This window comes from Pseudopodoces humilis, chromosome 1, assembly GCF_049639895.1.
Source record: "Pseudopodoces humilis isolate 2021_Gansu_Grassland_sample_001 chromosome 1, ASM4963989v1, whole genome shotgun sequence".
NCBI classification, from domain to species: domain Eukaryota; kingdom Metazoa; phylum Chordata; class Aves; order Passeriformes; family Paridae; genus Pseudopodoces; species Pseudopodoces humilis.
Window position 1 is genome coordinate 117,256 of NC_142200.1, and position 27,488 is coordinate 144,743.

At 70.3% G+C, this 27,488-nt stretch overlaps 1 protein-coding gene across 4 annotated transcripts; it reads left to right on the plus strand.

The window, feature by feature from the left end:
• The first annotated feature begins 460 nt into the window (after window positions 1-460).
• Window positions 461-27,021, plus strand: LOC102105216 (microtubule-actin cross-linking factor 1, isoforms 6/7-like). 4 transcript variants are annotated; one of them, XM_088059337.1, is made up of 40 exons: window positions 461-537; window positions 1,522-1,642; window positions 6,345-6,919; window positions 7,345-7,509; window positions 7,650-7,810; window positions 8,153-8,312; window positions 8,387-8,471; window positions 8,919-9,160; window positions 9,349-9,468; window positions 9,572-9,679; window positions 9,772-9,990; window positions 10,513-10,716; window positions 10,790-11,021; window positions 11,133-11,359; window positions 11,430-11,552; window positions 12,090-12,191; window positions 12,316-12,417; window positions 12,694-12,840; window positions 13,239-13,394; window positions 13,999-14,196; window positions 14,263-14,391; window positions 15,111-15,281; window positions 15,385-15,540; window positions 16,272-16,478; window positions 17,637-17,756; window positions 18,044-18,213; window positions 19,218-19,377; window positions 20,121-20,318; window positions 21,514-21,639; window positions 22,630-22,773; window positions 23,858-24,046; window positions 24,407-24,521; window positions 24,591-24,757; window positions 25,216-25,378; window positions 25,454-25,608; window positions 25,687-25,761; window positions 26,018-26,135; window positions 26,272-26,465; window positions 26,543-26,663; window positions 26,831-27,021. In XM_088059337.1, the coding sequence occupies exons 1-40, from the start codon at window positions 514-516 to the stop codon at window positions 26,875-26,877; spliced, it is 6,396 nt and encodes a 2,131-aa protein (XP_087915463.1). In that variant the 5' UTR covers window positions 461-513; the 3' UTR covers window positions 26,878-27,021. The 4 variants fall into 4 exon arrangements, with proteins under 4 accessions (XP_087915463.1, XP_087915508.1, XP_087915557.1 ...); XM_088059382.1 differs by lacking the exon at window positions 15,385-15,540; XM_088059431.1 differs by lacking the exon at window positions 6,345-6,919.
• The last annotated feature ends 467 nt before the right edge of the window (window positions 27,022-27,488 follow it).

Sequence of the window (27,488 nt, forward strand, 5' to 3'; positions counted from 1 at the left end):
GGGGAGGATCTGGTCTGAGACACCACTGCAGGGGGTTTTCCATGGGTCAGTTTGTCGTTGGTCATTTTTTGCTGGGGGTCAGTTTGCCATGGCTTGGTTTGGGCTCAGCCAGGGGCTGGAGCGTGGCTCTGCAGTGCACAGAGCGGGTGTAGGGACACCAGGGACCGAGAGGCAGCAGGGTGAGATCTGGGAGTAATCCCAGCTGAAAAAGGCTGAGAAACTGGGGTGTCCCACAGGAATGCAGAGGAGCTGGAGCCAAGCCAAAAGCCGCAGGTCCTGCTGATGGCCGGAGCACGGGACATGATCCCGTGGGGGATCCTGGCCAGGGGAGCTCTGTCCCTGGGGAGACACAGCAACACTCCAAACCTCCGCACCGGAATGCCAGGGGCGAGGCCGTCCCCTGCCCCTGTTCCAGGTGCGGTGTCCTGTTCCCACCGTCCCTCTGCTCTGCTTGCAGGTGCCCCGCGCTGCAGGAGACCCTGGGCTCACCGGGGACAGCGTGGAGGGGTCGCCATGGGACAGGGAGGAGATGGAGAGGTACGGGCACCGCCAGACGCGCCGTGTCGGGAGCGGCCGGTGTGCCTGGCACCCTCATGGGGACCTGCTGAACCCTACACGGGTCAGGAGTCTGGGCCAGTCTGGGGTGGGGAGGGCGAGGGTTGGCTGTGGGAGGGAGTGAGCACAGCCGTGAGCACAGGTGTGAGCACAGGTGTGAGCACAGGTGTGAGCACAGGTGTGAGCACAGGTGTGAGCACAGCCGTGAGCACAGGTGTGAGCACAGCCGTGAGCACAGGTGTGAGCACAGCCGTGAGCACAGGTGTGAGCACAGGTGTGAGCACAGGTGTGAGCACAGCCGTGAGCACAGGTGTGAGCACAGGTGTGAGCACAGCCGTGAGCACAGCCGTGAGCACAGGTGTGAGCACAGGTGTGAGCACAGGCGTGAGCACAGGCGTGAGCACAGGTGTGAGCACAGCCGTGAGCACAGCCGTGAGCACAGGTGTGAGCACAGCCGTGAGCACAGGTGTGAGCACAGGTGTGAGCACAGGTGTGAGCACAGCCGTGAGCACAGGTGTGAGCACAGGTGTGAGCACAGGCGTGAGCACAGGTGTGAGCACAGGTGTGAGCACAGGCGTGAGCACAGGCGTGAGCACAGGTGTGAGCACAGCCGTGAGCACAGGTGTGAGCACAGCCGTGAGCACAGGTGTGAGCACAGGTGTGAGCACAGCCGTGAGCACAGGTGTGAGCACAGGTGTGAGCACAGCCGTGAGCACAGGTGTGAGCACAGCCGTGAGCACAGGTGTGAGCACAGCCGTGAGCACAGGTGTGAGCACAGGTGTGAGCACAGCCGTGAGCACAGCCGTGAGCACAGCCGTGAGCACAGGTGTGAGCACAGGTGTGAGCACAGGTGTGAGCACAGGTGTGGCTGTGATGCGCTCGGTGCAGGTGGGCAGCAAGCCTGGAGCTCGGGGGGGACAGAGGCCGTGTCCCCCACAGCCTGGTGTGTCTCTGCTCTCTCCCCAGAGCCCGTCTGCGGTCGGAGCAGAGACTGGAGGTGCAAGAGCAGCTGCTTGCCCTGCGGCACTGGCTGGACGCCGTAGAGAAGCGGCTGCTGGCGCTGCCAGAGCCCGGCACGGCCCTGCAGGTAACGCGTGGCCCTGGCTCGTGACTGAGCCTGCAGAGCCGGGCAGGACCAGCCCACATCTGCACCGAGGCTGGTGAGGGCTTGGTCCTCGGAAGGGAGGAAGGCATCCGGCCACAGCTGTCTGGGAGACCCTTCAGCACAGCCCTGCAACCATCGGGTGTCAGGTGTGCTGCCTGCGGCTGCTGCTCCCCAGCCCAACAGCGCTGCTGGCTCGGAGCCCCGCGGAACTCGTGCTGTCACTGCCTTGGAGCCCTGCTGAGCACAGGGCCAGCACCCGCACCAGCTCCGGCCACAGCTCATGGCGCTGCTGCCTGGGCACGGAGAGAGCGGCCAAACAACAGGGGTGTGCGGCTGTGCGAGGGGTGTGCAGCTGTGCGATGGGTGTGCGGCTGTGCCAGGGGTGTGCGGCTGTGCCAGGGGTGTGCGGCTGTGTGAGGGGTGTGCGGCTGTGCGATGGGTGTGCGGCTGTGCGAGGGGTGTGCGGCTGTGCCAGGGGTGTGCGGCTGTGCCAGGGTTGTGTGGCTGTGCGATGGGTGTGCGGCTGTGCCAGGGGTGTGCGGCTGTGCCAGGGGTGTGCGGCTGTGCCAGGGGTGTGCGGCTGTGCGATGGGTGTGCGGCTGTGCCAGGGGTGTGCGGCTGTGCGATGGGTGTGCGGCTGTGCCAGGGGTGTGCGGCTGTGCCAGGGGTGTGCGGCTGTGTCAGGGGTGTGCGGCTGTACGATGGGTGTGCGGCTGTGCCAGGGGTGTGCGGCCGGGCACAGGGGGTGTACAACCCATCACACGGGGTGTACAGCCGGGCACAGGGGGTGTCCAGCCAGGCCCAGAGGGTGTACAGAGGGCACAAGGGGTGTCCAGCCGGGCACACGGGGTGTCCAGCCCATCACACGGGGTGTCCAGCCCATCACACGGGGTGTCCAGCCGGGCACACGGGGTGTCCAGCCCATCACACGGGGTGTCCAGCCCATCACACGGGGTGTCCAGCCCATCACACGGGGTGTCCAGCCCATCACACGGGGTGTCCAGCCCATCACACGGGGTGTACAGCCGGGCACACGGGGTGTCCAGCCCATCACACGGGGTGTCCAGCCCATCACACGGGGTGTACAGCCCATCACACGGGGTGTCCAGCCCATCACACGGGGTGTCCAGCCCATCACACGGGGTGTCCAGCCCATCACATGGGGTGTCAAGCCCATCACACGGGGTGTCCAGCCCATCACATGGGGTGTCCAGCCCATCACACGGGGTGTCCAGCCCATCACACGGGGTGTCCAGCCGGGCACACGGGGTGTACAGCCCATCACACGGGGTGTCCAGCCCATCACACGGGGTGTCCAGCCCGTGCCAGGCCAGGACAGATGTGTGCCCACACCCTGGCTGTGCAGCCTGTGCTGCTGTGCCCCCCGCCAGGCGCGGAGCCGCAGCGGGAGCGGTGCAGTGGGGGCTGCCGGCAGCCCCCTCCTCGCCGCCCCGTGCGCAGCCCCTCGCCGGCTCCTTTTGTTCGAGGCCTGGCCGGCACACGGGCTCCCTCGGCACACATGACGGCACAAACTGAATGGGCCATTCATCCCGGCCCCGGCACAGACAAAGCCGAGGCCGCACAGAAACCCACCCGGCTCCCGGGATCTGAGGCTGTGGATTCCAGCCGACCGCTCCCGCCCGGTGCCCCGCGCCGGGCTCCCCTGCCCGGGGCGCCCGTGCCACCCCGAGCCCGGTACCTGGGGCTGCGGAGCGTGCCGGGCGAGCTGCCGGCGGGCGCGGGGGACCGAGGTGGCGAGTGGCTCTGATGAAAGAGCTGGATCCTCACCTCCTGGCCCAGCTTCTGCCTGCCAGGTCCCGGCTGGGCTCTGTGGGTGCCGTGGGGTGCCTGGAGTGCCACGGGGCTCAGACCCGTGCTGGGTGCCGAGCGCTCGGTGCCAGCAGTGCAAAGCTCCAGAGCCGTGTGGGGAGGAGGATGCAGAGCTGCTGCAGGACGGTGTGGAGCCCCCGAGGCCCTGGCAGATGCTAATTCCCGGCAGCGTCTCTGGCAGCAGACAAAGCCCCCGGCCCCGCCGCCCGCCGCTCCCAGGAGACCCCAGGGAGCCCCATCCATCAGCGTGGCCGACGCGCCTGCAGCGGCCCCCCGGCTCCCGGGGCCCAGCAAGGGGCACCCATGCGGCTCTGTGGGGCAGGACCCCCGTCCTGGGGGGCTCTCAGTGGCTGGGGGGCCGCAGTAGGATCAGGTGGGGATGGGGTTCACACCACGGGCAGGAGCAGCCCCCGGCTGGGCACCTCCGGCCGCCCCCTTGGTCCCTCCAGCACCCAGGGTGACAGCGAGGGGGGTCTGGAGACCCAGGCCTGCAGCACCCTGGCTCTCAGGGTGGGCTTCAATTTAGCATCTTAACAGCCCGGCCTGGCCCCCCCAGCCCAGCCCTGCCCCACTGAGCCCCCCCGGGCCCCTGGCTGAGGGGCCCCCGCACCCAAAGGGCCCCCGGGAACGGCGCCAAGCCCCTCAGTGACCACAGCATCCACTGCCTGGGGGGCCAGAGCCAGGGAGGGGGGTGCAAGCCCCGAGCTGGAGGGGCTGTGGGGCTGTGACAGCGTGGGGCTGTGACAGCGTGGGGCTGTGACACCGTGGGGCTGTGACACCGTGGGGCTGTGAACCGTGGGGCTGTGAACCGTGGGGCTGTGACAGCGTGGGGCTGTGACACCATGGGGGTGTGCTGTCCTGGGGCTGTGACACCGTGGGGCTGTGCTGTCCTGGGGCTGTGACAGCGTGGGGCTGTGAACCGTGGGGCTGTGACACCGTGGGGCTGTGACACCGTGGGGCTGTGACACCGTGGGACTGTGCTGTCCTGGGGCTGTGAACCGTGGGGCTGTGACACCGTGGGGCTGTGACACCGTGGGGCTGTGACACCATGGGGCTGTGACACCGTGGGACTGTGCTGTCCTGGGGCTGTGACACCGTGGGGCTGTGACACCGTGGGGCTGTGACACCGTGGGACTGTGCTGTCCTGGGGCTCACTGTAAAGCAGCACAGCCCGGGCTGGTACCGGTGCAGGTGCCGGTGTGGTTGCCGGTGCTGGTGTCGGTGCAGGTGCAGGGGCAGCAGCAGGTGCCGGTGGGAGTACGGAGCAGGTGCCGCTGTCGGTGCCGGTGCCAGTGCGGGGTGCGGGCTGTCGCCCCCCCGGGCGGCGCGGGGCGGGCGGTGGACCGGCGCCGCCCCTCCCCCGCGGGATGGCTGCGGGGCCCCGGGGGTTTCCCCGGTAACGGCGGGGATCGGCTCCCGGAGGGTTAACGGGGGCGGCGGTGTGGCCGGGGTCAGACCAGCCGAGCCGGCCCGGGGCCGGTGCCAGGGGCTCCGCCCGGGGCCCCCCGCGCTCCCCCCGCGCCCCGGGGCCGGGGCCCCAAGGCGGCGGGGCCGGGGCGGCGGTAACGGGGACCGAGTCTCCCCCCGCTGCCTCCGCCCCGCTCCCCCGCACAGGCCGGGGCCCCCCGGAACGGTAACGGCGGCGGCGGCGCCCCCGGGCCGGCCCCATGGACGCCCGAAGTCGCCGAGGGGTGAGTGCGGGGCGGGGGCTCCGCGTGGGGCCGGGCGGGGTCCGTGTCCCGCAGCCCCCCCGGGGCGGGTGGCGCGGTTCGTGGTCTCCCCGGGTCACCCACCCACCCGTGCAGCCCCGCGGGACCCCGACAGGCGGGGGGCGCGGTGGGGTGGGAGCGCCCACGGCGCTGCGCGTGTGGGGACCCTCTGTGGATGCGTGTGCGGGGACGCGCACGAGGCGCGCTCCCGCCGCTCCCTGGGGCTCGGGGTACGGTCCCCACGGCAGGGGCACGGCCGCGGTGGGTGCGGGTGGGTGACCCACGCGTGTGCGGGGCTGCTACAGGCGCGTTTCATGTCACAGGTGTGGGGGTCGTGTCGCTGATCCCCCCCCGAGCAGGGGTGCGAGCGTGGGCTCTGCCTGTCGGGGGGCTGTGTGCGCACGGCTGTGTGTGTGTGTGTTGTGTGTGCGTGTGCGGGGTGCGTGTGCGTGTTTGCACACGTGTGTTTGTGTGTGCACACGTGTGTTTGTGTGTGCACACGTGTGTTTGTGTGTGCACACGTGTGTTTGTGTGTACACACGTGCGCAGGGGCGTGTGCCCGGGGCCGTGCCGGAGGCCCGGGGGTGAGGCCGGGGCCGGGGGTAGCAGCACTGCGGCTGCGGGGGGGGGGCTGCCGGGGGAGGGTCCTGCAGGGTCACGCCGGGATTTATGGCTGCGGCGGGGCTTGCAGGCTGGGGAGGCCACCTGCCCGTCCCCTGCCCGCCCCCCGCTTGGTGCCCCCGCCGCCCCCAGCCCCCCGTCCCCCCGGGCAGATGCTCCTCTCTCCCGGCTCCCCGTTAATCCAACGGCACAAGGCGGTGCCGGGCGGGAGCATCTGCCTCTCCCCAGTGCCTGGCGCTGCCGCCACTGCCGCGTCTTCTGCCCAGACGCGTGGGACAGGCACCCGGGCACTGCCGGGGGGTCCCTCGGGGTCCCCTTCCTCCGCCAGGCCCCGGTGACAGCCAGTGTCCCATCTCCCTGTCCCAGTACCCTGGGCCTTGGCAGTCCTTTGCCGGGGGGCCGGGACCCCCAGTGCCCCAGTGCGAGGTCAGGGTTAGGGTCAGCGAAGTGAGGAGTGAGGGCCCACCCTAGCCCCGGGGGTCCCGCGGTGGCCCCGGTAACGCGCATCCCCTGCCTCATTGCAGGCCGGGATTTGAGGCGGGGGCCCGGCGCCCGCGCCATGGGGAACTCGGTGAGTCGGCCCAGCTGCCTGGGCGAGAAGAGCCGGCGGCCGGAGGAGCTCCTGCGGGAGCCAGGGCTGGACGCGGGGCAGCCATCCGCTGGAGGCGGCACGGAGGCCTGGCCGGGGCTGCTGGAGAAGGCGCCGGTGCCGGTGGAGAATGGCTGGAGCCCGGTGCCCGGTGCCATCCGGAGCCGGCCGGGCAGCCCGGTGCTGAGGCGCAGCCAGTCCGAGGTGGCGGTGCAGAACGGGGGTGCGGCTGGAGTTGCGGTGAGGGGGCAGGTGGGGGGCGCAGCCTGGACCCCCCCCCGAGCCAGCGTTCCCCGCAGCACCTGGTCCTGGAAACCCGTCACCACCCGGGAGGTGACAGAGGTGACGGAGGTGACTGAGACCATCGTGACGGAGATCGTGGAGGTGACCGAGTACCCGGCGGGTGAGAAGGGTGGCGAGCCCGTGGTCACCCGGACGGTCACCGTGCTGACGGAGTGCGTGGGGGAGCTCACTGCTGCTGCCTGCGCCGGACACACGGATGGCGCTGAGGTGACCGACGGACAGAGATCCTTGCTGGGAGGATGCTGTGCCAAACCCCGGGCCGCAGGGCTGCCCTCCAGCACGGTTTTCTCCACAGCGAGTCTTGACCTTCACGGGCCTTGGCCGGGGCTCGTGTGGAGTCACTGTCTGTGGCCCGGTGTGGGCTGGGCCAGTGGCACCCCTCGTGCCGGGCACCCAGCCTGGCGCTGTGGGACAGGGAGCTCCCCTCCCTCAGCTTTGGCTGCTGGGGGTCTGGAGGGATCCAGACGGCTCGGGGTGGGCGGCCTCTGCTTTGGGGAGCCCTGTGACAGATGCCAGGCAGGACCCCGGGGGCTGGACGTGCTCCCGGTGTCACCTCGGGGAGAGGGCACGGTGTGGGGGCTGCTGGCCAGCCCCCATGGCTGCATGGGCGGCTCAGCCACCTCTCCCCACAGGTGTCCTCACGGGCTGTCCCCGTCCCAGAGGAGGCAGCGGACCGGGGCCAGGAGACGCTGGAGCGGCTGCTGGCCTGGGTGGCCGACATGGAGGAGCTGGTGAGCAACCAGAAGCCGCCGTCGGCGGAGGCGAAGGTGGTGAAGGCGCAGCTGGAGGAGCAGAAGGTCAGCAGGGCCGGCCGGCGGGTCCTGCCCACGCGTGCCCTGTCCGGGATTAGGGGGCCGGGGTTGGAGCGGCCGCCCGGGGCTGTGCCGAGGTGGGAGGGGTGCACGGGAGCCCCCGGCACAGCGCGGTGTCCCCGCAGCTCCTGAAGCGCCTGCTGGAGGAACGGAGGCCGCGCGTGGAGCTCGTCCTGCAGGACAGACTGACGGCACAGGGCTCTGGCACCGCCGCGCCCGAGGGCAGCGCCGGCCTCCTCAGCCTCGGCGAGAGGTGGGACAAGCTGATGCAGGAGGCTGAAGCCAGGTGGGTCAGGGCCAAGCCCTCATCACTGGACCGGCCTCCCCGGCCCGCTGGCACAGGCTCTGCCCGCTGGTGTCTCTGTGACACCCCGATGTCCCCGTGCTCTGCCCCACTGGCCCTGGGGCACCTCCATGGGGGGAGCGTCCCCATGGCTGCACAGGAGCAGCGGGTCCGGGGCTGCAGGGACAGTCCCTCGCACGGGCTGTCCCCACGGGTCCCGCTGTGGGGACACCGGCCTCGCTGTGTCCCTCACGTCAGGGCAGCACCCCGCTGTGGGGACAGGGGGCTTTGCTGGCTGGGACCTCGGGCCGGGGGCTGCCCGCTCACCCAGCCCTCCCGGCACAGGTACGGCTGCCTGGAGCGGATCCTGCCCGCAGCCCAGGGCTTCCAGGAGGCCGTAGACGCCTTCCAGGAGTGGCTCGGTGCCACAGAGCGGCAGCTGGCCCAGCTCTGGCGTGCTGACGGCTGCGTCGGCCGCGTGCAGGATGCCCACCAGCAGACCCAGGTGGGCACAGGGTGGGCGCGGGGTGAGCGCAGGGTGGACACGGGCACCTGTGTCATCACTGGTCACTGCTGCAGGCCCTCTGTGAGGAGATCCGCGGGCGGCTGGGAGAGCTGGATGGTGCCCTGGAGAGCGGGCAGCGGGTCCTGGAGATGGTGACAGGCGAGTGGCAATGGCTGGGAGTGTTGGCCGCAGGGTCAGGACCATGGGACTTGGGATGGGATGAGCACAGACAGCGGCAGCCGAGGCCAGCAAGGGGACCCCCGGGCACTGGGGGTCCTTGGGGCGTGCTGCTCCCCACCGGGAGCCGTGGTGTGGTGTGAGGGGGGCAGACAGCACCCCATGGGGTGCAGAGGGGCCAGGACAGAGCCTGTGGGTCAGGGCCATGGGGGGACAGGGTTCAGAGGTGGCAAGGTGCAGCTGGGGAGGTGAGCCTTGCTGGCCGTGGGATGAGAGGCCAGAGCTGGGTCTGGGAGCAGCAGGGGTAGGAGAGGGGAAAGGTCAGGACAGAGTGATCATCACATCAGTGGTTGGAAGCTCTCAGTGTGGCCAGTTCCATGCCCAGGGGTGCCAGTGCAGTGCCCTGATGCCCGTGTCACACTGCCACAGGGGAGGAGGCCCAGCTGACACAGGAGAAGATGGAATCGCTGAGGATGAGGTACCTCATCGTGGGCCAGAGCAGTGCTGACACCGCACACCGGCTGGGACAGACCCTGGAGGCCTCGTCTCACCTGGGCACGGCCCCTGAGGACCTGGCACTGTGGCTGAGCCGCATGGAGAAGGAGCTGGGCGAGCAGGAGAGCCAGCAGGATGGCCAGGAGCCCTCAGTCACTGCCAGTGACAGGGAGAAGGTGTGGGACACTGGGCTCCCTGAGCCCCTCACCATTGCCAGCTTCGCTGTCTGCAGGGGGAGTTTGGTGTGGATGGGACGTGCTGGGTTGTGGCACAGCCCCGTGGGATGCGCTGGGCATCCGTGACCGAAGCAGCTGTCCCGGTGCATTCACACCCTCCCTGGCTGAGGTGCGTCCCTCTGCTGCAGTTTGAGCAGGTCCTGGAGTCCCAGCTCAGCCGTGTGGCTGGGCTGGGTGAGCGACTGGAGGAGATCGGCCGCGTGCAGCTGGATGCTGAGGCTCTGCGCTCGCAGCTCTCCGAGCAGAAGGTGGGTCTGCAGCAGCGTCCAGGGGTGCCGGGGGCACTGCCTTGGTGTCCCCATCCCGCCGGCTCCTGCCAGGACCCGGCACCCACCTGCGGCTCCGTTGCAGCTGCTCTCCGCCGAGATCCTGCACTGCCGGGGCCTGGTTGAGCGTCTGCTGGGCTTCTCGGAGCCGCTGCTGCGCTGCTGCCCCGAGCCCCTGCGGCAGCGCCTTCAGGTGAGCCGGGAGGGCGCCGGGGGGACGTGGCCAGCGCCCAGGGACGGCTGTGCCCCGTGTCCCCGGCCACGCGGTGACCTCTGTCTCCTCAGCCGTCCGTGCAGGCGCTGCGGGAGCGCACGGAGCAGCTCTCCCTGCGCAGCGGCGCCTGTGCCGTGCAGCTGGAGCACGCCCAGTCCCTGCTCACCCAGTTCTCCGAGGCCCTCGAGGAGCTGCTGCCCTGGCTGGAGGAGACGCAGGCCCTGGGTGTGCAGCTCTCCCCCAACGCCATCAGCTACGAGGCCTTCAAGGAGCAGCAGGCGCTGCTGCAGGTGCGGGCAGGGCAGGGGCAAAAGGGACTCGCTCAGCCGCCCCCAGGCTGGGAGAGGTGACGGGACGGGGGTGGCATCGCCGTGGGCACCATGGGGCTGGAGCGAACAGGAGTCCCGTGGGAGCAGCACCCAGCACACGTCCCTGTGGGGCACATCCCGTGGGGCACATCCCGTGGGGCACAGCCCTGTGGGGCACATCCCGTGGGGCACATCCCTGTGGGGCACATCCCGTGGGGCACATCCCGTGGGGCACATCCTGTGGGGCACAGCCCTGTGGGGCACATCCCATGGGGCACAGCCCTGTGGGGCACATCCTGTGGGGCACATCCCGTGGGGCACATCCTGTGGGGCACATCCCGTGGGGCACATCCCGTGGGGCACATCCTGTGGGGCACATCCCTGTGGGGCACAGCCCTGTGGGGCACATCCCGTGGGGCACATCCCGTGGGGCACATCCCTGCGGGGCACATCCCGTGGGGCACAGCCCTTCCCAAAGCACCCCACGGCTCTTCCTCGCCCCAGAGCCTGCGGGAGGCCATCGCCGAGCACCGGCCGCTGGTGGGGAAGCTGCAGCGCGTGTCGGCGCAGCTGCTGGAGCTGAGCCCAGAGCAGGGAGCCCCGTTCCAGCGGCGCTGGCAGGAGCTGGAGGAGCAGTACGGCCACATCCGCGAGCGTGTGCGCCAGGCGGCGGCTCTGCTGGAGGATGCCCTGCCGCGATACAGCCAGGTACGGGGCTGGCACGGCCCTGTTGGGGCGCGTCCCCAGGGCCCTGCCTTCGAGTCACCGGGCTGCTCCCCAGCTGTCGGAGCGCATGGATCTGCTGCTGGAGTGCCTGGAGCGGCTGCAGAGCCGGCTGCAGAGCCAGCCCCCTGTCCGCGGCGACGCGGCCCACCTGCGGGAGCAGATCCGGGAGAACAGCCTGGCCCTGGGCGAGCTGGAGAAGCTCGGGGTGGCCCTGGAGGGCATCCGGGCGCAGGGCGAGGAGCTGCTGGGTACCATGCAGGCGGTCAGCTCCGACGCCGCCGCCAGAGGTACCGGAGCGGAGGGGTGGGCACGGCCCGGCCCGGCAGGCGATCCGTGTCGCTGTCGGGGCTGTGTGCGGGCGCCGGGCACCCCGGTCCCTGACCCGTTGTGCCCCGCAGGGATCCAGGAGCGCGCGGCACAGCTGCTGGCACAGTGGGGCTGCCTGCGCGGCCGCTGCCAGGAGCGGGAGCGCTGGCTGCGGGAGCTGCTGGCGCTGGCCGAGCGCTTCTGGCACGGCCTGTCTGAGCTGGCCGTGGCGCTCAGTGACACCCAGCAGCTGGTGCTGGGGCTGGAGGAGGCCGGTGGCGAGCCCGAGGCCATCCGCACGCGGCTGCGCACCATGCAGGTACGGCTGGGCGGGGGGCTCGGTGGGCGGCCCCCGGCGAGGGCAGCCCTGAGCCCCGTGCCCCGCGCAGGCACTGCGGGAGGAGATCGACGCGCTGCAGGGTGAGCTGGACACGCTGGGCAGCCTGGGCGTGGAGCTGATGGCCTCCTGCGGGGACCCCGACAAGCCCGACGTCACCAAGAGCCTGGACGATGTGAGTGTCCTCGGCTTCAGAGAGGGGCAGGGCCCTGGCGGGGTGTGGATGCTGCTTTGTGGGGCTGGCATGTCCCCGACCCCCGGCAGCGCCGCTGAGCCCCGCACCCCAGAGCCCCCCTCGGTGCCGCTGACCCCCACACAGCTCCACTGACCCTGTGCCCAGGCACTCCGTGGGGCCTCTGGTCCCCAGGCCTGGATGTCCATGTGCTGGCAGCCCTGTGCCCTGGCCACCTCCCTGACACTTGTGACCCCCACACCCTGTGCCCCCCGGGTCACTGCTGACCCCTGACCCCCACACCCTGTCCCCCCGGGTCACTGCTGACCCCTGACCCCCACACCCTGTCCCCCTGTGCCCCCCGGGTCACTGCTGACCCCTGACCCCCACACCCTGTCCCCCCGGGTCACTGCTGACCCCTTTCCCCCACACCCTGTCCCCCTGTGCCCCCCGGGTCACTGCTGACCCCTGACCCCCACACCCTGTCCTCCTGTGCCCCTGCCCCGCTGTGGCACCACTGACCCCCGTGCCCGGCCGCAGCTCTACTCCTCCTGGCACAGCCTGAGCCGGGTGTGGACGGAGCGGAACGGGCGCCTCGAGGAGCAGCTCCAGGCCGCTCTCAGCTACCAGGACACCATGCAGGTGGGCTGCCCTCAGGCAGGTCCTCCGTGGAGGGGACTGCGTCACCTTCCTGTCCCCACTCAGGGGTGTGAGGGACCATGGGGCCACCGTGGGGTCCCCCCAATGCCCGTTTTCCCTATGCCAGCGGCTGCTGGAGTGGCTGGACGCAGCCGAGCTGCGCATCGCCGAGGAGTTCCTGGTCGGCGGGGACCTGGACATGGTGCAGCAGCAGCTGGCGGAGCTCAAGGTGCCACCCTGTGCCACGCGGGGCCGCGGGGGCCGGGAGGGCACAGGTGGGATGGGGGGATGGCAGGTGGGACAGTGGCAGTGCCCCAGCGGTGGGCGCTCGGTAGCCAAGTCCTGCCTGGGGTAGCCAAATCCTGTCCCCCACAAGTCCCTGAGGTGGCCGGGCAGCCCCGCAGGAGCAGCCCCGGTGCCTGTGCTGTGCCGTGGGGTGCCGGGGGGTCAGGCAGACCCTGCCCCGCTGTGTGGGGCCGGGTCACCGAGCAGTGCCACCTCCCAGGAGTTCAAGCGGGAGCTGTACCAGTGCAAGGTGGATGTGGAGAGCCTGCGGCACCAGGGGGGCTCGGGGCAGGGGGACCCCCCGGCCACCCTCAGCGACTTCCGCCAGCGCTGGGACCACCTGGAGGAGGAGATCGTCAGCCGACAGGTGGGGAGGGGGCACGGGGGGCTCGGGGCAGGGCTGGCAGGACACGTGAGGTGCCAGGAATGGGCTGGGTGGGCACGTCCTGTGCGTGCTGGGTGTGTGGTGCTGGGTCAGCGTGGGTGGTTGCAAATGGGCACCGGGTGAGTGCCCAGGGCCGGGTGGGCACTGGGTGGGCACTGGGTGGGTGCCCAGGGCCGGGTGGGCACTGGGTGGGCACTGGGTGGGTGCCCAGGGTCAGGTGGGCTCTGGGTGGGCACTGGGTGGGTGTTGGGTGGGTGCTGGGTGGGCACTGGGTGGGTGCCCAGGGCCGGGTGGGCACTGGGTGGGCGCTGGGCTCTCTGTGGGTGCACAGGGCCGGGGCTGCCCTTGCTTCCCCCGACGCCGCGGCTCCCTCCTGGCAGCACCAGCTGGAGGCAGCGCTGCTGGGGCTGGGGCAGTTCCAGCACCAGCTGGCCGAGCTGCTGCAGTGGCTGAGCAGCACCGGGGAGCAGCTGCGCGGCCCCGCACCCCTGCGCCCCGACCTGCAGAGCTGCGAGATCGAGCTGGCCAAGCACAAGGTGAGGCTGCACAGTGGCCCGAGGGACCCGTGGCCACAGTCACACTACCGGGGTGTGCGTCCTGGGGGTCCTGACCGTGGTGGCACCCCCAGGGTGGGTGTGCTGGCCGTGGTGGCACCCCAGGGTGGTCTCCTGGCCGCGGTGGCAGCCCAGGGTGAGGGTGCTGGCCACAGGGCGCTGCCCGGCCCCTCCTCGGCTGCTGCGTTAGCAGGGCTGGGCAGGCTGCGGCGCGGGGACGCGTCCCCTCCCGCGGTGACAGCACGGAAGGAATGAGCTGTCTCTCAGCCCCTTGCCCGGGCACGCTCCTGACGTGCCTGGAGCAGGCGAGGCTGCGAGGCTCGGGCTGTCCCCTCGCCGAGGGGGCCGTGCAAGGGGTCCCTGTCCCCTCTGCGCCTGGCCCGGCCGCCCCGCTGCCCCGAATGCCCCGCACCCCGCTGAGATCAGCGGTCCTGAGCGCGGCCTGGGGGCACCCACGGGTGCCGTCCCTGCCCGGTGTGACCCCTCAGTCAGTCCCCAGGGCCGCGGTGACAGCGGTGCTGCCTCGGGGTGAGGGGCTTTGCTTTGTGCAGAGGAACGTGGGGTGACCCCGGCGCTCCGTCCCCAGGTGCTGCGGACAGACGTGATGTCCCACGCGCGCACGGTGCAGTCGGTGACCGAGGCTGGGCAGGGGCTGCTGCTCTCCAGCCTGGGGGAGAGCGTGGAGGGGCTGCAGCGCAGCCTCCAGCAGCTGGGGCAGCGCTGGGACCTGGTGCGCAGCGAGACCGAGAGCCGGCAGCTGGAGCTGGAGAACAACCTGAGCCAGGTACGGCCGCGGGCCCGCGGCGCTGCCGGGCGGCGGGGCCGGCGCTGAGCCTCGCCTCGCCCTCAGGTGCAGGACATCACCCTGGAGATCACGGAGCTGCTGCAATGGCTGGAGCAGGTGGAGCTGCAGCTCTTCTGCTCCAAGCCGGCCTGGGGCCACCCGGATGCCACCAAAGAGAAGCTCAACGCGCACCTGGTGAGAACCAGCGCCAGCCGGCTGCAGGACCGGCCCCTGGCGTCTGTTGGGCGGATGTGTGCCCCAGATCCACCCCTCTGCACACTGCTGGGCCAGGATCCTTCCCTGCTGCCTCCTCTCCCCAACCGGGCGGAGCCTGGTACCCCTCCCTCAGCCACTGCAGCTCCGTAAGACAGCAGGAGCCATCCTTGTCCTCGTCCCTTGCCCTGAACCTGTTCCTGTCCCCATCCACATCCCTGTCTTTATCCCTTCTCCCTGTTCGCTATGGCTGTCTCCCTTGTCCCCATCCCTGTCCTCTGTCTACTTTACCTGACCCCTCCACATCCCCATCCCTGTTCCTGTCCCTGTTCCTATCCCTGTACCCATCCCCATCCTTGTTCCCATCCCCATTCCCATCCCCATCCCCGTCCCCATCCCCATCCCCGTTCCCATCCCCATCCTTGTTCCCATCCCCATTCCCATCCCCATCCCTGTTCCCATCCCTGTTCCCATCCCCATCCCCATCCCTGTTCCCATCCCTGTTCCCATCCCTGTTCCCATCCCCGTTCCCATCCCCATCCCCATCCCCATCCCCATCCCCGTTCCCATCCCCATCCCCATCCCCGTTCCCATCCCTGTACCTGTCACCTGCCTTCCCCCCCCTCGTCCCTGTCCGTTTCCTGGCCGTGCTCCCCGTGCCGTTCCTGACGGCGGTCCCGCGGCGGGCGCTGTCCCGGCAGGAGCTGTGCCGGGAGCTGGAGGCGCGGGCCGTGACCTACCGGGGGCTGCGGGAGCGGCTGCAGCGGCTGCTGGACTCGTGCCGCGCGGGCCGGCCCTGCAGCACCGAGCACAGCCTGCGGCTCCTGGAGCAGAAATGGGAGAGCGTCCAGGCCGAGGCCCAGGAGAGGAAGGTGCGCGGGGTGCGGGGCTGGGACCCCCGGGGGGCTCACCCTGACCGGAGCAGGTCAGGAGCGGCGGGATCCCATCTCCACCGGTGCCTGCCCCTGCCCGCAGGAGCGCCTGGCCGAGGGGCTGACCGTCACCACCGAGTTCCACGGCTCCGCGCAGGAGCTGCTGCGCTGGGTGGCCCACGCCGAGGAGCTGCTGGGGTCCCCCGCGCCCCCCAGCTTCGTCCTCGACACCGTCACCGCCCAGATCCAGGAGCACAAGGCAAGAGCGGGCGGGGCCGGCGCCCTGCGCTCGGGGCCGGTTCGTGGAGCTGGGTCTGCCCGAGGGCTCCTGCGCGGCCCCTGCAGGGATCTGCTGCGAGTGGGATGTCTGTGCTCCGTGCCCAGCCCAGCGTGTGCCTGCTGCTCCATGTCCTGTCCTGGCACGGGCTCTTCTTGGTGCTCCATGTCCTGTCCTGGCACGGGCTGTGTCCAGTGCTCCATGTCCTGTCCTGGCTGTGTCCAGTGCTCCATGTCCTGTCCTGGCTGTGTCCAGTGCTCCATGTCCTGTCCTGGCTGTGTCCGGTGCTCCATGTCCTGTCCTGGCTGTGTCCAGTGTTCCATGTCCTGTCCTGTCCTGGCTGTGTCCGGTGCTCCATGTCCTGTCCTGTCCTGTCCTGGCTGTGTCCGGTGCTCCATGTCCTGTCCTGGCTGTGTCCAGTGTTCCATGTCCTGTCCTGTCCTGGCTGTGTCCGGTGCTCCATGTCCTGTCCTGTCCTGTCCTGGCTGTGTCCGGTGCTCCATGTCCTGTCCTGTCCTGGCTGTGTCCGGTGCTCCATGTCCTGTCCTGGCTGTGTCCAGTGCTCCATGTCCTGTCCTGGCTGTGTCCGGTGCTCCATGTCCTGTCCTGTCCTGGCTGTGTCCAGTGCTCCATGTCCTGTCCTGTCCTGGCTGTGTCCGGGGGCTCCTCACCTGCCCCAGGACCACCCGCACTCAGCTGCCCCCTGCCCGCAGGCCCTGGTGAAGGAGGCGAACGTCCACGGGGAGAAGCTGGGCAGCCTGGAGGCCGTGGCTGCTCGCCTGAAGGATTTCAGTCGGAAGCAGGACGGGGCCGTCATCCAGAACCTGGTGCTGGCGGCCCGGGAGCGGCTGGGCAAGGTCCTGCAGCGGGCGGCCGAGCGGGGGGCGATGCTGGAGGAGGCCCGAAAACGCAGCAAGCAGGTACCGGGACACAGCCCGGCCACACCCACGGGCTGGGGAGGGGGCTCTGCCCCTTGCTTTGCTTTGGACACGGGCCTGGAGGGACAGGACAGGGGGGAATGGCTTCCCACTGCCAGAGGGCACGGCTGGATGGGATCCTGGGAAGAAATTCTTCCCTGTGAGGGCGGTTTCCCGGAAAAGCTGAGTCTGCCCCATCCTCAGACGTGTCCAAGACGAGGTTGGATGGGGCTTGGAGCACTCTGCTCTAGTGGAAGGTGTCCCTGGCCGTGGCAGGCGGGTGGAACTGGAGGGGCTTTAAGGTCCTTCCAACCCAAACCAGCCCAGGACTTGATTCCCTGCCATGGGTCCTGCTGGGAGCTGCAGCAGGAAGGGGCCGCAGGGCTCCAGCGCTGTCACCGTGCTGTCCTGGCCGTGGTTTGCCCCACGGCGGTGCCCAGGCCTCCTGTGGCTCCCGGGCTCCTGTTCGGGTCGCCCCAGGTCCGCTTTGCCCCTGCGTCCCCCCACAGCCCCCACAGCCCCCACAGCCCCCACAGCCCCCTCAGCTCCCCTCAGCCCCCACAGCCCCCACAGCCCCCTCAGCTCCCCTCAGCTCCCCTCAGCCCCCACAGCCCCCTCAGCCCCCACAGCCCCCACATCCCCACAGCCCCCACAGCCCCCTCAGCCCCCACAGCCCCCACATCCCCACATCCCCACAGCCCCCTCAGCTCCCACAGCCCCCTCAGCTCCCACAGCCCCCTCAGCTCCCACAGCCCCCACAGCCCCCTCAGCCCCACAGCCCCCTCAGCTCCCCTCAGCCCCCTCAGCCCCCTCAGCCCCCTCAGCCCCCTCAGCCCCCTCAGCCCCCACAGCCCCCTCAGCCCCCTCAGCCCCCTCAGCCCCCTCAGCCCCCACAGCCCCCACAGCCCCCACAGCCCCCTCAGCCCCACAGCCCCCTCAGCCCCCTCAGCCCCCACAGCCCTCACATCCCCACATCCCCACAGCCCCCTCAGCCCCCACAGCCCCCTCAGCCCCCTCAGCCCCCTCAGCCCCCACAGCCCCCTCAGCCCCCTCAGCCCCCTCAGCCCCCTCAGCCCCCACAGCCCCCTCAGCCCCCTCAGCCCCCACAGCCCCCTCAGCCCCCACAGCCCCCTCAGCCCTCCCCTCTCCCCTCCACCGCAGTTCAGCGAGTCCCGGCGGCTGCTCCTGGACTGGATGGACGAGGTGGAGCAGAGCCTGGAGGTGCCGCAGGACGCTGCCACCAGCCAGGAGGAGATCAAGTGCCAGCTGGCTGAGCACAAGGTGGGGCTGCCCCGCTCCCTGGCACACGGGGGGTCCTGGGGGTGCAGAACCGGGGTTCTGGGGGCTGCCGAGGGGGGGATCCCCAGCTCCCGGGGGGGACACCCAGCGCCAGGGGGGCTGGACAACTCCCCAGGGCCATCCTGTAGAGTTGGGACACCTGGGGGGGAGTGCTGGGCCAAGGGGTGTTGGAATCCCAAGTGCCCCAGGGGTCTTGGGGGAGGAGGGAGTCTCCCCCCACCCAGCTGGGGGGCCCAACACCCACCTGTGGGGTGCGGGGTCCCCTGCAGGCGTTCCAGAAGGTGCTGCGGGCAAAGCGTCCGGTGTACGAGGCGACGCTGCGGAGCGGGCGGGCACTGCGGGAGGGGGCCCGGCTCCCCCAGGACCTGCAGCCGCTGGAGGAGCTGCTGGGGGAGCTGAAGGAGCGCTGGGATGCGCTGTGCAGCCACGCCGCAGAGAGGTGGGAACGGGGCGAGAGGGATGGGATGGGATGGGATGGGATGGGATGGGATGGGATGGGATGGGATGGGAACCATGGGATGGGATGGGATGGGATGGGATGGGGATGGGGATGGGGATGGGATGGGATGGGATGGGATGGGATGGGGATGGGGATGGGATGGGATGGGGATGGGGATGGGATGGGATGGGGATGGGGATGGGATGGGATGGGATGGGATGGGAATGGGATGGGAACCATGGGATGGGATGGGATGGGATGGGATGGGATGGGATGGGATGGGATGGGATGGGATGGGATGGGATGGGATCCATGGGATGGGATGGGATGGGATGGGGATGGGGATGGGGATGGGGATGGGGATGGGGATGGGATGGGATGGGATGGGGATGGGGATGGGAATAGGGATGAGGTGTGGTGGGACGGGATGGGGTTGGGATGGGAATAGGGATGGAAATGGGGATGGGATGGCATGATCTGCTTGCTGTGTGAGCCCCAGGCAGGCACAAGGAACTGCTCTTCCCCCCTGAGCATCCTGCTCCAGGAGCCCATTCCCAGCATTGCTGGGCTCTGCCCTTGGGGTGCAGCTGGGCACCATCCCTGTCCATAGAGACACTGCCAGGACCTGGCCCTGTCCATAACGGCACTGCCAGGACCTGTCCCTGTCCCTGTGGGCACTGCCAGGACCTGTCCCTGTCCATAATGCCGCTGCCAGGACCTGTCCCTGTCCATAGAGACACTGCCAGGACCTGTCCCTGTCCATAATGCCGCTGCCAGGACCTGTCCCTGTCCATAGAGACACTGCCAGGACCTGTTCCTGTCCATAACGGCACTGCCAGGACCTGTCCCTGTCCATAGAGACACTGCCAGGACCTGTCCCTGTCCATAACGGCACTGCCAGGACCTGTCCCTGTCCCTGTGGGCACTGCAGCTCTGCGGGGCGGCTCCATGGGGTGCTCCCCAGCAGCCGGGTGCCCCCGCAGCATGTCCCGTGCCCCCGGCAGGCAGCACAAGCTGGAGGAGAACCTGCTGTTCTCGGGGAAGTTCACGGACGCGCTGCAGGCGCTGATGGACTGGCTGTACCGCGCCGAGCCGCAGCTCAGCGAGGACGCGCCCGTCGGGGGGGACCGCGACCTGGTCGGGGACCTCATGGACAAGCACAAGGTGAGTGGCCCCGGGGCGAGAGGGGACCCAGGAGCGCCGGGCTGAGCCCGGCCTCCCTCTGGGCCAGGAGCGGAGCCGGGCACAGGACGGGCACTGCCCGCTGCAGCCGGCACGGCTGGAGCACGGCTGGAGCACGGCTTGAGCACGGCTTGAGCACGGCTTGAGCCCGGCTTGAGCACGGCTTGAGCCCAGATTGAGCCCGGCTTGTGCCCGGCTTGTGCCTGGCTTGAGCCCGGCTTGTGCCTGGCTTGTGCCCAGTTTGAGTCCGGCTTGAGCCTGAATTGAGCCCAGCTTGAGCCCAGCTTGAGCCCAGCTTGTGCCCAGAATGAGCAGTTTGAGCCCAGCTTGAGCCCAGCTTGAGCTCAGCTTGAGCCCCTCGCCCTGTATCAGTGCTGGGGGGCCCCACGTACCCCAGAGCTGGGAGGGTTTGGGGGTCAGTAAAGCTCCTGTGCCCACTGCTGTGAGGGTTTGGGGTGCAGGAGAGCCCTGTGCCCGCTCCTGTGAGGGTTTGGGGTGCAGGAGAGCCCTGTGCCCGCTGCTGTGAGGGTTTGGGGTTCAGGGGAGCCCCGTGCCCACTGCTGTGAGGGTTTGGGGGTCAGGAGAGCCCTGTGCCCATTGCTGTGAGGGTTTGGGGGTCAGTAAAGCTCCCGTGCCCGCTCCTGTGAGGGTTTGGGGGTTCAGGGGAGCCCTGCACAGCAGTGGGGTTCAGGTGGCACCCTGTCCCATCCCTGCCCTCTCTCCAGGTGTTCCAGAAGGAGCTGGGCAAACGCGCCAGCTGCATCAAGACGCTGAAGCGCTCGGTGCGGGACCTGACGCGTGGCAGCAGCAGCGTGGACTCGCAGTGGCTGCAGCGGCAGGTGGAGGAGCTCAGCACCCGCTGGGACCTGGTTTGCAAACTCTCCCTGTCCAAGCAGGCCCGGCTGGAGGCGGCGCTGCGGCAGGTGAGGGCGGGGGGCAGCGGGGGGACCCCGCCTTGGGGCTGGGGGGAGCAGGGGGACCCCGCTTTGGGGCTGGGGACAGCAGGGAACCCGCCTGGGGGCTGGGGGGAGCAGGGGGACCCCGCCTTGGGGCTGGGGGACAGCAGGGAACCCGCCTTGGGGCTGGGGACAGCAGGGAACCCGCCTTGGGGCTGGGGACAGCAGGGAACCCGCCTTGGGGCTGGGGACAGCAGGGAACCCGCCTGGGGGCTGGGGGGAGCAGGGGGACCCCGCCTTGGGGGCTGGGGACAGCAGGGGAACCCGCCTTGGGGGCTGCAGCCGATGGGAAGGCTGAGATGGCTGTGGGGGTGTGGGGTGTGTGGGTGGATGTGCTCTGGGGGTGTCCAGGTGAGGGATGGCCGTGCTCTGGGGGTGTCCTGGTGGGGGATGGCTGTGATCTGGGGGTGTCCTGGTGCGGAATGGCCATGCTCTGGGGGTGTCCATGCTCTGGGGGTGTCCATGCTCTGGGGGCATCCAGGTGGGGGATGGCTGTGATCTGGGGGTGTCCGTGCTCTGGAGGTGCCCAGGTGGGGGATGGCTGTGCTCTGGGGGTGTCCAGGTGTCCGTGATCTGGGGGTGTCCTGGTGGGGGATGGCTGTGATCTGGGGGTGTCCATGCTCTGGGGGTGTCCAGGTGGGTGTGGCTGTGCTTGGGGTTGCTCCGTGGGGCACTCAGGTGGGTGCGTGGCTGCACTTTCCAGGGTGCTCCGTGGGGCGCCCAGGCTCGGTGGGTGGCTGTGTGTTTGGGGGTTCTTCTGGGCTCCGTGGGTGGTGTGGGGGCTGTGCCTTTCGGGGTTGTCTGTGGGGTGCCTGGGCTCGGTGTGTGGCGCTGCGTGAGGTTCTGTGCCACGGCCAGGTGCCAGGCCGGCTGCTGTCACAGGTGTGAACGTGCACAGAATACCTGGGGCAGGGGGCTGGGCAGCACAGGGAGGTCCTGGAGGCTCAGAGGAAATTGTGTCCATGTGCAGAGCTGGGTGGTGGCGTCCCCTCGATCCCACCGAGGGGATGGAGCGAGGCGGGCAGCAGCTCTCCCCCAGCTGCCAGCGCCTGCGCCGGGGGCTTCTCCACCCAGCAGTGCAGGGCTCAGGGTGTGCCCAGGGGGTTCGGGGGGCTCAGGGGCTGCGAGGGGGGCACTGAGCGGGTCCCCACTGTCGTGGCAGGCGGAGGAGTTCCACACCCTGGTGCACTCCTTCCTGGGGCGCCTGACCGAGTCGGAGAAGACCCTCAAGTACGGAGTCTTCCCCGAGGAGGAGGCGGCCGTGCAGGAGTGCCAGGCCCAGCTGCAGGTGGGTGCCAGTCCCCACCTGTCCCCGCCAGTCCCCGCCAGTCCTCACCTGTCCCCACCAGTCCCCACCGGTCCCCCCCTGTCCCCACCTGTCCCCACCTGTCCCCGCCAGTCCCCACCTGTCCCCGCCAGTCCCGGCCAGTCCTCACCTGTCCCCGCCAGTCCCCGCCTGTCCCCACCAGTCCCCGCCAGTCCCGGCCAGTCCTCACCTGTCCCCGCCAGTCCCCACCAGTCCCCCCCAGTCCCCCCCACTCCTCCCCTGTCCCCGCCAGTCCCCACCTGTCCCCGCCAGTCCCGGCCAGTCCTCACCTGTCCCCGCCAGTCCCCACCAGTCCCCGCCAGTCCCCACCTGTCCCCACCCGTCCCCACCAGTCCTCACCTGTCCCACCAGTCCCCACCAGTCCCCACCAGTCCCCACCAGTCCCCGCCAGTCCCCACCTGTCCCCGCCAGTCCCCACCAGTCCTCACCTGTCCCACCAATCCCCACCTGTCCCCACCTGTCCCCACCAGTCCCCGCCAGTCCTCACCTGTCCCCGCCAGTCCCCACCTGTCCCGGCCAGTCCCCGCCAGTCCCCGCCAGTCCCCACCAGTCCCCACCAGTCCCCGCCAGTCCTCACCTGTCCCACCAGTCCCCACCAGTCCCCGCCAGTCCCCACCAGTCCCCGCCAGTCCCCGCCAGTCCCCACCAGTCCCCACCAGCCCCACCAGCCCCCACCTCAGCTCGGCTCCAGCTTTGCCCAGGACCTCCATCACTGGGGTCAGCCGGCCCCAGCCAGCCCCTGCTGGGCTGTGGGATCCCCACAGAAGGACACGAGATGTTGGGTGCCACCACTGAGAGATGAGGGATGTTGAGTCCCACTGCACCAAGAACACGGGGTTTGGGGTTCCAAATGCCCTGAGGTGGCACCCCCACCCCAATCCAGCGATCCCTGTGCTGCGGGGGGGTCTGGAGGGCTGAGACCTGACAGTACCATGGTCCGTGTCCCCCCAGGAGCTGATGCAGTCCCTGCAGTGCCAGCAGCTGGAGCTGGAGTGCATCACCTCGCTGGGGGAGGAGATCCTCACCACCTGCCATCCCGACTCTGTCATCACCATCAAATCCTGGGTCACGGTCGCCAAGAGCCGCTTCCAGGAGGTGAGACAGGTGCCCTGTTCCCATCCCTGCCCGGGGGAGCAGAGTGGCACCCACACCTGGGGAAATCAGGGCCCCAAAGCTGTCCCACCGCCCCAAACTTGTCCCACGGCCCCAAACCTGTCCCACCACCCCACACATCTCTCACCACCCCACACATCTCCCACCACCCCACACATCTCCCACCACCCCACACATCTCCCCCACCAGGGACTGCCTGCTGCAGCCCCCCAGCCGGTGCATTGCAGGGATCTGGGGGTGCTCAGCCCCAGAGGGTCTTGGCCTTGCCAGTGTCACCCCTTGCTCCCCCATCCTGTGGCCTCTTGGGGTCACCTGGGGCCTCCGCAGCCCCCTTGGACAGTGGTGGCTCCTGTGCCACGGCAGCCGCCACGCAGCTGAGGCAGGGAAACCTCACCACGGTCCTAGAGACCCTCACACCCAGACCATGGTCCCACAGTGGCCCAGAGCCTCCCTGGGTTGTGGATTTGCAGGTAAGAGGCTCCTGGCACTCCTGGGACTGGTCTGGCAAGTTCAGCCGATCCCACACAAAGCCCTCATTGAGCAGAGACCTGCAGGATCTGCTCTTGATCTGCCCTGGGTGCCACACACCCCAAAATGGGAGAGCAGCTGCCATGTCCACTCAGCACAGACCCGGGGACCCTCAGCACGTGGGGGGCAGCACCCCCAGCCCTGTCCCAGCTGCCCTGGAGGAGCCTGGTCCTGCCCCACGTCCCTGCCCCACATCCCTGCCCCATGGTCCTGGTGGGCTGTGGGTTTCCTGTGTCCGTGCCCCGCGGTCCTGGTGGGTTGGGGGCTCCCCGTGTCCCTGCCCTGCGGTCCTGGTGGGTTGTGGGCTCCCCGTGTCCCTGCCCCGCGGTCCTGGTGGGCTGGGGGCTCCCCACGTCCCTGCCCCACAGTCGCTGCCGGGGGTCCGTGACCCTGTCCCGTGGCCGGAGTGGCCGCGGCTCCCGGTGCTGCTCCCCGTGAAGCAGCGGCCCCGTGGCACCTGCCCCAGCCGGGAGACCTCGGGGTGGGCGGCGGGGTGTGCGTGTTCCCCCGAGCCCCAGCGGCCCCGGCTGCCCCGCAGGTGCTGAGCTGGGCGCAGCAGCAGGGCGAGCGGCTGCGGGCGCAGGCGGCAGCGCTGGCGGCAGAGCGGGAGGAGACGGCGCAGCTGCTGGACTGGATCACGGCGGCCGAGGAGGCGCTGGGGCTGCGGGACCAGGAGCCGCTGCCGGAGGAGGTGGAGCAGCTGGAGGAGCTCAGTGCCCAGCACGCGGTGAGGGAGCCCAAAGCCGGCTCTGCCTGGGGATCCTCACGCACCCAGCCCTGGGCCGGCACCCGGCCCGAGCGAGGGCTTTGGGGAGCGCTGGGCTGGGCTCCTGGTGGTGCTGCTCGCTTTTGCATCGTGCGATCCGAGCCCACCACGTCCACACAGCACAGACCTGGGGACCCTCAGCGCGTGGGGGGCAGCACCCCCAGCCCTGTCCCAGCTGCCCTGGAGGAGCCTGGTCACGCTGCTGGCTCGGGAGGGCCCAGGGAGGGGGGCAGCGAGGGGGGGTCTGCGGAGCACGGGGGGGGTCTGCGGAGCACGGGGGGCTGTGCCGGCGAGCGCTCAGGGCCTCGTGTTCATGGGCAGGTGTTCATGGAGGAGCTGAACCGCAAGCAGCCTGACGTGGAGAAGGTCACTAAGAGCTGCAAGCGGAAGCTGGCGGTGGATCTGGGCCCCCCGGCCAGCCGCCGACTGGCCACACGTAAGGACCCCCATCATCGCCCCCGGCACCCCCCGGGCCCCGGCCGCCCCCTCACCCCGCTCTCCGCAGGTCGCCGCAGCAGCGGGAAGGCGCAGGGCACGGCGGCGGTGCCGCTCGGGGGGCTGGAGCCCCAGACACCCCTGATGGCCCAGCTCCTGCACCGCTGGCAGCAGCTCTGGCTGCTGGCCCTGGACCGGCAGTACCGGCTGGAGACGGCCCTGCAGCGCCTGCGGGAGGTACGGGCAGCCCGGGGGTCCCACTGCCCTGGGGGTCCTGAGTACTTCCTCTCCTGCCCCTGGGACCCCCAGGTCAGATGCAGAATGGGGTCAGCAGTCCCAGCCCCTGTCCCTGCAGCTGGGGGTTCCAGCACACCCCATGGGTGCACCTCGACATCCCAGGGTCGGGGGTCCTGGGCAGAGACCCCCCCTCCATTGCCAGGGCTGGGACCGGCAGCGGGCACAGCGTGGTCAGCCGGGCTGAGGGGGGCATGGGGGTCCCGGTGTTGTGTTAATCCCCGTGTGTGCCCCCCCGAGCTGAGGATGGGGGTCCCGGTGTTGTGTTAATCCCCGTGTGTGCCCCCCCGAGCTGAGGATGGGGGTCCCGGTGTTGTGTTAATCCCCGTGTGTGCCCCCCCGAGCTGAGGGGAGGATGGGGGTCCCGGTGTTGTGTTAATCCCCGTGTGTGCCCCCCCGAGCTGGAGGAGTTCGCGCACTTTGACTTCGGGGTCTGGAGGAAGCGCTACATGCAGTGGATCAGCCAGATGAAGTCCCGTGTCCTGGACGTTTTCCGCGGCATCGACAGGGACCAGGACGGGCGCATCAGCCAGCGGGAATTCATCGAGAGCGTCCTTGCCTCCAGTGGGTGCCGGGGGGGGGCTGGAGGAGGCTGAGGGGGCTGGCACTGGGGGGCTGAGGGTCCCCGTCCCCCCACAGAGTTCCCCACCAACGTCCTGGAGATGAATGCCGTGGCCACCATCTTCGACATGAACGGCGACGGCTTCATCGACTACTACGAGTTCGTCAGTGCCCTGCACCCCAACCGCGACCCGCTGCGCCGCTCCGCCGACGCCGACCAGATCCAGGACGAGGTGTGGGGCTGGGCAGCAGCGGGGGGCGGCTGGAAGGGTGGGGGTCCCGCCTGGGGCTGAGCTGAGCGTCCCCCGCAGGTGAACAGGCAGGTGGCCCAGTGCAACTGCGCCAAGCGCTTCCAGGTGGAGCAGATCAGCGCCAACAGGTACCGGGTAAGCGCCAGCCCGGGGCTCCGGCCCGCTCCGACAGCCGCGCACAGCCTGCCCCGTGCGGGGGCCCTGCAGTGCCCGTGGGCCGGGGCAGGGAGGGGGGCACATCCCCCTGCCCTCGGGAGCCCTGGCCCGTGTGGGAGGGCAGGGCAGGGCAGGGCTGGGGGGGCCGCAGGGAGGGGCAGGTCCGGGTGCTGCCGCCTGCTCTCGCACCCCTTCCCGATGCCCAGCCCAAGCCCCAGCGTCCCTTTCCCTGCAGTTCGGGGAGTCCCAGCAGCTGCGGATGGTGCGGATCCTGCGCAGCACCCTCATGGTGCGGGTGGGTGGGGGCTGGATCGCCCTGGACGAGTTCCTGGTGAAGAACGATCCCTGCAGAGGTGGGTTCGGGGGTCCCACACTGCGGGTGTGGACCCCCCATGCGGGTCACTGGGGGGCACGGCTTCCCGCACTCCCCAGGGTCTCGCACTGCTGCGACCCCATCGCTCGCCCCCTCACCGCCTCCGCTGTCCCCAGTGAAGGGAAGGACCAACCTGAAGATCAACGAGAAGTACCTGTCCTCAGACGTCTTCGGAGCCGCCGCCGCCGCCACCAGGTGTGCAGGGAACCAGTCGGCCGCCTCCTCCAAAGTGCTGTCCCCGAGCCGCTCCAACTCCAGCCTCAGCCTCTACAGCAGCGCCTCGGCCCCCAGCAGCCCCCTGGCCAGGAAGGTAAGGGCCGCGGAGCCCCCCTGAAGTCCCGATCCCCCCAACCCCCCTGCCCGGGCACTGACCCTCTCCCTCCACAGTCGGTGCTGCGGAGGACGCGCTCGGGGGATCGGTGTCCGCGCTCCCGGGGCTCGGGACTGCCCGACGGAGCCGAGCTGCAGTTCAGCGCTGCTGAGGAGAGCCTGGCTGTGGCCCCCCCAGGTGAGCACCGGGCCTCCGCGGGCTTCCTGCCCTCCCCGTGGGGCTGGGGGACGCAGGGGAGCCGGGCTGGCTGTGCGCTGTGGCGCAGGGGAGCCGGGCTGTCCCCCCGGCCCTCGGAGCGCTGGGGCCGGGAGAGCTCCCCGCTCCAACCCCCCGTGCCCTCGCAGAGCCGCCCGAAGGGTCCTCTCCGGAGCGCTGCAGCCCCTGCCGCTGACCCCCGCGCCCGCCCTGCGCCCAGCACCCTCGGCCGGCCCCACTCAGGACCCTCCTCCGCCAGGCTGGAGGACGGCGAAGCCGCGGCCGCGCCCCCCGCGGGTCTCCGGCCCGGCGCTGCGGCCCCCCGAGCGGGGCTGAGCTGTCTGTCCGTCTCCGATCCCGCCGGGGCCCGCTCCAGAGGATATGCAAGTATCTCCCGACACACACCGAGCCCCCTCCCCGGGCTCTGGTCTCCCGCCCCACGGCTCCAGCGGTCAGCGCGGGGGGTTCTGAGCCCCGGGGCCCCGCTCCGAGTGCCCGGGGCTGTGGGACCAGCCGGGCACCCCCCGCCGGACCCTGCCCTTCTCCCGTACCGTCAGCTCAGGGCGGCTGCGGTACCCCCGGCACCCGGCGTCTCTGACGGGGGTCCCCACGCCGCCTCCCGTGCCCCGGCGGGAGGTGGCCGGGCTCGGTAACCGGGCACCGGGACCTCTGGCCGGACCCGAGCCCCGTTTCTGGTGCTAACCCTCACCCCTCGGCCTTCGGTGTGCGCGCACGGGCCCCCGGCTCCGGCCGCCCCCTGCCACGGGCGGGGGTCCCTGGCGCCCGCGCTCCGTCCAGCGGCGGGCA

Bases quoted from the DNA above. Each gene is read 5' to 3' on its own strand.
- LOC102105216 (XM_088059337.1), top strand. From the start codon at position 514: ATGGGACAGGGAGGAGATGGAGAG. The intron at 9,161-9,348 runs GTGTGGGACACT...CCTCTGCTGCAG, and splicing joins CTGCCAGTGACAGGGAGAAG to TTTGAGCAGGTCCTGGAGTC. The intron at 15,282-15,384 runs GTGCGCGGGGTG...CCCTGCCCGCAG, and splicing joins CCGAGGCCCAGGAGAGGAAG to GAGCGCCTGGCCGAGGGGCT.